At 37.3% G+C, this 7,355-nt stretch overlaps 1 protein-coding gene across 1 annotated transcript in view; it reads left to right on the top strand.

Moving 5' to 3' along the window:
* mn1a (meningioma 1a) overlaps positions 1-2,876 on the top strand; it is a 12,595-nt gene extending 9,719 nt beyond the window's left edge. The window contains 1 exon segment of the mRNA XM_079805117.1: positions 2,745-2,876. Within this exon segment, the coding sequence (XP_079661243.1) occupies positions 2,745-2,755 (11 nt within the window). The 3' untranslated portion in view covers positions 2,756-2,876.
* The last annotated feature ends 4,479 nt before the right edge of the window (positions 2,877-7,355 follow it).

The following is a 7,355-nucleotide window of genomic DNA, read 5'->3' on the forward strand; positions in this document are numbered from 1 at the left end:
TAACAGTAAATGATGCATAATCGCATGCAACTAACCCTCAAACAAACCCTTACCATAACCCTATAGTAAGTACATGTAGCTACTTAATATTACTCAGTACTTAAATATACAATTACACTATAGCAACGACACCTTAAAATAATGTGTAACCCTTTATTTAAGGTGTCTGTGTTTACAGTGTAATTATACATTTAAGTACTGAGTAATATTTAGTAACTACATGTACTTACTATAGAGTTTGGTTAGGCTTCGTTGCATGAAATTAAACACAATTTACAGTACATGTAACGTATGTGAAACTGTAAAATAAAGTGTTACCTAATGTTGTTGTTATTATTATGTGAAGCACAAAAGGAGACATTAGGCAGAATGTTCAAGCTGCCATTTTCCATAAAACAATAAAATGCATGGTGATTTATTTTAATAAAAGTGCTATAATCTATCATTACAACTCTCTATATTATATTGTATCACGAGCTGTAATCTGCTAAATGCAACTATAACGCATGAAGATATTATAAAAATGATGCTGCGCTGAAATGACGTGAAAGCGCCATGCAAATACATTTTGTAATTGAAAGATTTTTGTGTTCACAATACACACTGTTTCAAAGCAGCTTCACAGGACATGCTTGTTTCAGTGTTACAGTTAACATGACTCGAGGCGAGTAAATAAAGACTGAGTTTTGATTTCTGCAGGGCTTTTCGTGGCTTAAATGCCCAGAGCCGTTACGGCTAGATCATCCCTCAAGCCCAGAGCCAAGATGTAAATTTTCCGTGTCACCTCATATGTTGTTGTAGTCATACGTGTCTCTAAGATCACTAATGTTTCTTCTTAGCCACCCCACCCCACCCACAGAAACATAAACCAACAAGTTTCTCCCCCCTCGTTTGTAAGTGAGCAGAGCCTGTGAACGGCATATGGAGCAGAAGGGTGTTGCTTTTCCATGCGTACGCTTTAGTGCATGTGTTGCGCTGGCCAAGAGAACACGTCTAAGAGCCAGACAGAGCAGTCAGCCATCCAGACAGCAGTCAGCCATCCAGACTGGGCCCCACAGCTGGCCCGCGTTCCCAACCCTTCCCCTCTTCCAGCTTCAGGCCCGGCGCTCATGAAGGCGATCCCTGTCCGCGGCGCGGCGGCGGCGGCGAAGGGGGGGGCCAGGATAACGGCCCCAGGGCTCTGATGTGAAACTCCTTTAGTGCTTTGGGCCCTCGAAAACTGTGAAAAGCTCTTTCATATCCCTTGGCCTGAGTCCCGCGCTCTCTTTAGAATATTTTAGAATAATTTCATTCTAATTTGTCAATGGAAATTCAAACCATATAACAGCATATAAAAACAGGTTCTGGAGGGACTAGTTTATGTAAAAGAGCGCGCCGGTGCCAAGCTATTTCCACGCTCTTGTGTGGGGAGGAACCCACTGCGTCCCCTGCAGTTCTGCTGGCTGCCGTTGAGAGACTCGCCGCATAAGCGCTTAACAATGATATGGACACAGTCCCGCCGTTTGAGTAATGAAGTCGGCACTGTCGGGATGATTTGCAAGATGGCGTTTAAGGGAAGAGTTTGTGCAAAAGTGTTTGAAGAGTGTCCTGGCTGCTCTTTTCCATATAATGCTATATGTTTGTTTTTAATGACCCATCAAAATATGAAGGAAGAACACTCAAATTATTTGGCAAAAAGGCAAACAGCTTGTATTTTACCATGCACAAATCAGTTATTAATATTTTGTCTTGTTTTTGCATGTTCATAATTTCTTTGTATGACAGCCTGGCTAAAATTATGATGCAAAATTTCTCATTTGCATTATCATCACAAATAAAACAATGGACTCCAAGCACAACTATGCAATATGCTTACAAAATCTTTAATAAAATTGGAATAATATTTGAAGAAATGGCCATTTTCGCTATTTTGGCCACTACTGTACACAGTTTTCTCCCAAAAAAATGCCTTATTGAGAGAGAAAAGTCAATGTTTAAGTCACATTTTATTATTGCATTCTGAAAATAGTGTGAGATACCTTTCAAACATTATAAACACTATAAACGTGTATTTTGTTTCCCAATAAACTGAATTTACAACAAACGGGAATAAAGCACGTATGGTAACACTTTATTTTATGGTGACAGTTACACGTTTCTATAGTAATAACAGTAAACTATGCATAGTTACAAGTAAATAACCCTTAACTAGGGTGACCATATTTTGATTACCGAAAACCAGGACACTCGGGCCGGCAAAGAGATTCTCAAATGATACTCGAAGTTTACTTATTAATTTCAATGCATTTAAAATATGCCCCCTCTGTATGGATAGAAAATTGTTATATTAGGGCCAGGACAGGACTTGAAAACAGGACGTTTGGTCACCCTACCTAAACCAAACCGTAACTCTGTAGTAAGTACATTAATTAATATACTTAATACGTATCTGAGTAAGTACAGTAACTGTCACTTTAAAATAAAATGTAACCAAATGTATTTATAAGACAAGCAAATTCATTCTAAACCAATTGATTTAAAGCGAAACTGAAACTATCGGTGTGTGGCAAATGTGCAATTCAGATAAACTGATGTGCGTCAAATACAAATGTGGCAGACGTGTAAATATAGTGTGTAAATCATTTGTGCTTTCATCATATGGATAAGGTATGAGGGTCTGTAGATGACCTTCAACCTTCCGTGTGTTTAATTCCAGACGTCAGCGATGTGCTTTTCATGAGTTTGCCTCTTGTGTCTCCTCACAGGTCATGGGTAGGAGCGCTCCTCTGATGGCTCTCCTTAGCGTATTACTGAAAAAAAAGGTAAGGCAATCAAATCTATCAGACATATCAGTCACAGACAGCTCTAGCGAGTCATTTATGCTTGTGTGATATCATATTCATGTGCAAAAATGAATGTTTACTAGCCGAATTCTCTGTGAAGAACTAAGAGAACGATCCACCAATCAGAGAACGCACTGTTACCATGGAAACAGAATTTCTCCAAAAAAGCTCATCAGTCGCCGCCCACTCCCATGAAGCATTGCGAATGATGTAATCGAGTCCGCCGCCTTACACTCTCAAACTACTTGTAAATCGGAATATTTTTCAGTAAACAAAATATAATGTTTTAAAATATATTGATTGATGTATAATTTATGTATAATAGATCGTTGTGCATAATATATTTTATAATATAGGATTCAGTGTTATTTAAGAGATGCTATTATAGTTTTTATTCATATTTTGAACTAGTTTTTATTTATATATTTCAATTTTAGTTGACTTTTTAATAATTTTTCTGTCTGTTGTTTTCTTAATTTTGTACTTAATATATCTATTTCGTTTTTTATGTCAGTTTTAGTTAAATGATTGAGAAATATTTCCTTACTAACATTATATATTGTATTTTAAGTAAACAAAAATGTTATTTTTAGGTAACTAATAACCCTATTATAATAATAAGCTATTTAAATTCAATAGTTTGATATTGTAAAAACTACGTATACATTTAGCAATTCGCATAAAATATATTGATTATAATATATTTACAATCACATATGTCGTGCATAATAATAGTTACTTGAGATACTGTTATAGTTGTTATTAATGTTTTGAACTAATTTTTATTTATATATCTCAGACTTTTTAGTAATTTTGTTGTCTGTTTTTGTCATTTTTATACTTAATTTCATACTAAATATATCTATTTTGTTTTCTATGTCAGTTTTAACTAAATAATTGAGAAATATTTCCTTACTAACATTATATATTGTATTTTAAGTAAACAAAAATGTTATTTTTAGGTAACTAATAACCCTATTATAATAATAAGCTATTTGAAGTCAATAGTTTGATATTGTAAAAACGACGTATATATTGGAATATTTAGCAATTCACATAAAATATATTGATTATAATATATTTACAATCACATATGTTGAGCATAATAATAATGTTACTTGAGATACTATTATAGTTTTTATATTATATGTATTTTTCATTTTATTTTTAGTCGAAGTTTTATGTGTTTGTTTTGTAAATATTAACATTTTCGGTTGTAGTACTTAAAGTTAAACTAAATGATAATGAAATGTTTCCTTACCAACTTTATAATTGATGTATTAGTTTTTAGGTAACTAATAACCCTGATATAAGGATTCTAACATATTTTATACTTAATTTACACAGTGGATGCGTTCATCGTTCGCAGTGCATTATGGGATATATTGCGTTCAATCAGAGTGTGTAACGGCTCATCTCAGATCTGGTTGGTTTAGTTCAAGGCTTAAACTCTTTATTATTTTTCATAAACGAGTAAAATCCTGTGATCTGCAGCGACTCGCTTAATATCCACGGAACGATCCGCAGACGTCGCGCCATCTGTCTCCCGCCGTTTGAGCACGCCGGCTCCCGTTGCTCTTCCCGCGAGCCGTCCGCGGCTGGCGAATCCATGGCGACGGGATGACTGACATGTGTCGCGTCTCTCCACAGGTGCTGCACGATCTCGCGGTGAGGGTGGGGGTGGGACCTGGAGGAAGCCACCCGCGGTGTCCGGAAACCTCGGGACGCGGGGATGGGGGTGGGATGGAGGGGCCCCTGCTGTTCCTCTCACTTCCAGATGCGACTTAAACTCATCCAGAACCACTTTGGGACCTCGCTGGCTGCTTTCCGTAACTGTAAGGATGACGGCTGGCTTGGTGTTTTCCAGCAGTAATTGGATACTTCTTTTTTTTTTTTTTACTAGCCCCAGAGAAGCCGCAAAGCTCTCCGGGTGTCCGTAGAGCAAGTCTTCGGGCCAACAAAACCTCTGTAGATTGACTGGAGAGAGGAGAGACAATGGGATACAGGAAATACACAAGCACACCAGACTGGAATCTTGGACAGCGAGGCTCAAATCGCCTTTAGTGTATTTTTATCATCTAAAGCGTTTTTTTTGTCGTTGCTGGGATTACCTCTTTTTTCCCCCCCCTTTTTTTTTTAAGACTTGCAAGTGAGGGTTTAACTAGTTAGTCCAAGAGCGTGCCGCTCTCTCTATAAATATTTATTATCCCTGTTTGTTCAACAAAGCTCCTTTATCGCTGTCCGCCGGAGAACATCATCTTTTTGGCTTGCGTTACGCTTTCGGACTCTCTGAATTCTGACCGGTAAAGACAGAATTCCCTCACACGAGTCCTAAAGCTTCCCGTTCCCCGAGGTCTGTGTCTGCGGTGGGTCAACCTTTTGACTTTGAAAGGCCAGTGGGGGTTCTGTCCTCTCCCTACTGTTTTTGGAAATTTGATATTCACCCCGAGAACATCCCTTTGTGACCTGCCTGGCCGGCATCGGAATGCCATTGTTTCAAGTCGAAACTCTCCTTTGCTTGGGTTTTCCCTCTTTACCAAGCCTCCATTGAGACCCTGAGCTTCCCTCTGCCTTTAAACCAACTGATGGTGAATATGTTTAGTCGGAATTGGCAGGCTATTCAAGCGAGGACAATGGTTGAAGACAAAAGACTTTCCTTTTAAGAAAATAGGTTTTCTTCTGGAGAGAAAAAGGTCTTTAACCAATTTTTTGGTCTTCGACACCTCTCCGTTTCCTTGTTCTACCTCCTTTCTCCATTTTGTTTTTTTTTCTTTCATTATTGTGATATACACGAAGCTTAAAGTGAAGTTATTTGTGCCCGCAGAGTTTTTTTTGTAAATAACCTGTATATTATGAATCACTTATTAACAATAAATATGTTGTAAATTATGCCTTTTCCTCCGAATGATCTGTCCAGCTGTCGTCTCATGAAATATTTTCCTATGGATTGTGGCGTTCTTCCCGTGAGAGAAGCTAAATTAGCGCGCTCTCGATCCTAAATTGTTTTAAAAAGCGGTTTCTGTATGATTAGATCCATTTTTGTTTGATTAGGGGGCACCGGGTTTGAGATATGCCTGAGAAATGCGTCTTTATGTTTACCCTGAACTAATCTTAAACAGTGGGAAAATAGTTTCAACCGAGAGAGAGAGAGAGAGAGAGAGAGAGAGAGAGAGAGAGAGAGAGAAGTCAAACGAGGAGACTGTTTGTGAAATGCTCGGCTACAAATCTCCAGTGGTTTGGACGGGCTTGGAGTCTGCTGAAGTCTCCCGAGTATTGATCGTGATTACTCCGGTATTCTTTACGTAAATCACTGCTTATTGATAGTGGAACTCGTTCAAGGATGTGAAAAGTCGAGCGTACAGTGCAATAGTTGTTGTGTTTGCAAATCAACCAAGGGCCGTTTCCAAGAAGAATGTGTAATGTGCATGTGTATGCGCACAACATGTGATGATTACACCAAACAGATGTTATAGTTCCTCTGATGCTTTAGTTTCACGGCTCATATTGAACAGAAATACAATATTGAAATGTAGTAATTGCACTGGCCCCCAGAAGAATATGCTAAATGATTAACATGACATGGAATAAACAACTTTGCGAAGGCATAAACATCAGCAGAAATGTGAGCTACCAGCCGAATGCTTGAAACAAACACCGGACATTGTGTGTTCGCTGTATTCGCAAGTAACATGACGACAACAAAAAAAAACATCTTTTTGGGTGATGTTATGGTTTAGAACTTGGATAGAATTCCGTCACACGAGATCTAAAGCCCATTCTCCCATGTGTGTGTGTGTGTGTGTGTGTGTGTATATACACAGTCAAACCAAACATTATTCAGACACCAGATATAATTTGTAATGTGTGTAGGACACTATAGTTCATTTATGTAAGTAAGGATCGCAAAATGATTCAGACACTTTGACCTGACTATATTTTGTTGACTTGTTTGTTCTTTAATTGCTAATGTGACCTTTGACCCCACAGACTGGACAAAATGAAGCATTGCTCGGTCATTGGTTGAGCTAAACTGGTCTTATCTAATTGTGTAGTTAAATCTAACAGCTGATTGGTTGATTGTAAGCCATTACATCCATTTCTATTAAAGTTATCTGACATTATCAAGATGAGTTTGTTCTGGCACAGTTTAACTCGGAGTATTTTAAAACCAATTTTCTAAACTATAGCGAATAAACTGTGATAATGTGAGGAAATGTTGACGGTGTCTGAATACATTTTGGTTGGACTGTATGTATATATTAGCGCTGTCAATCAATTAAAAAAAACAACGAATTATTCAATTTTTTTAATATTTTTATATTGTAAGCATTTTTAAAGTTATTCTCCGAATTAATGTAGAAACAACTTAAAGACAGAATATTTTTAATGGCATATTTTATGAATGAATTTATGAATTTTAAACATTAATGACATTCAACATTACAGTATAATTGAAAGCTATCGATTTCAACATTTATTAGGCTTTAAAAATATAACAACTTTTAATTTAAGTGAACATAAAACAATCTTCAC

This window comes from Gobio gobio, assembly GCF_949357685.1.
Source record: "Gobio gobio genome assembly, chromosome: 22".
NCBI classification, from domain to species: Eukaryota; Metazoa; Chordata; class Actinopteri; order Cypriniformes; family Gobionidae; genus Gobio; species Gobio gobio.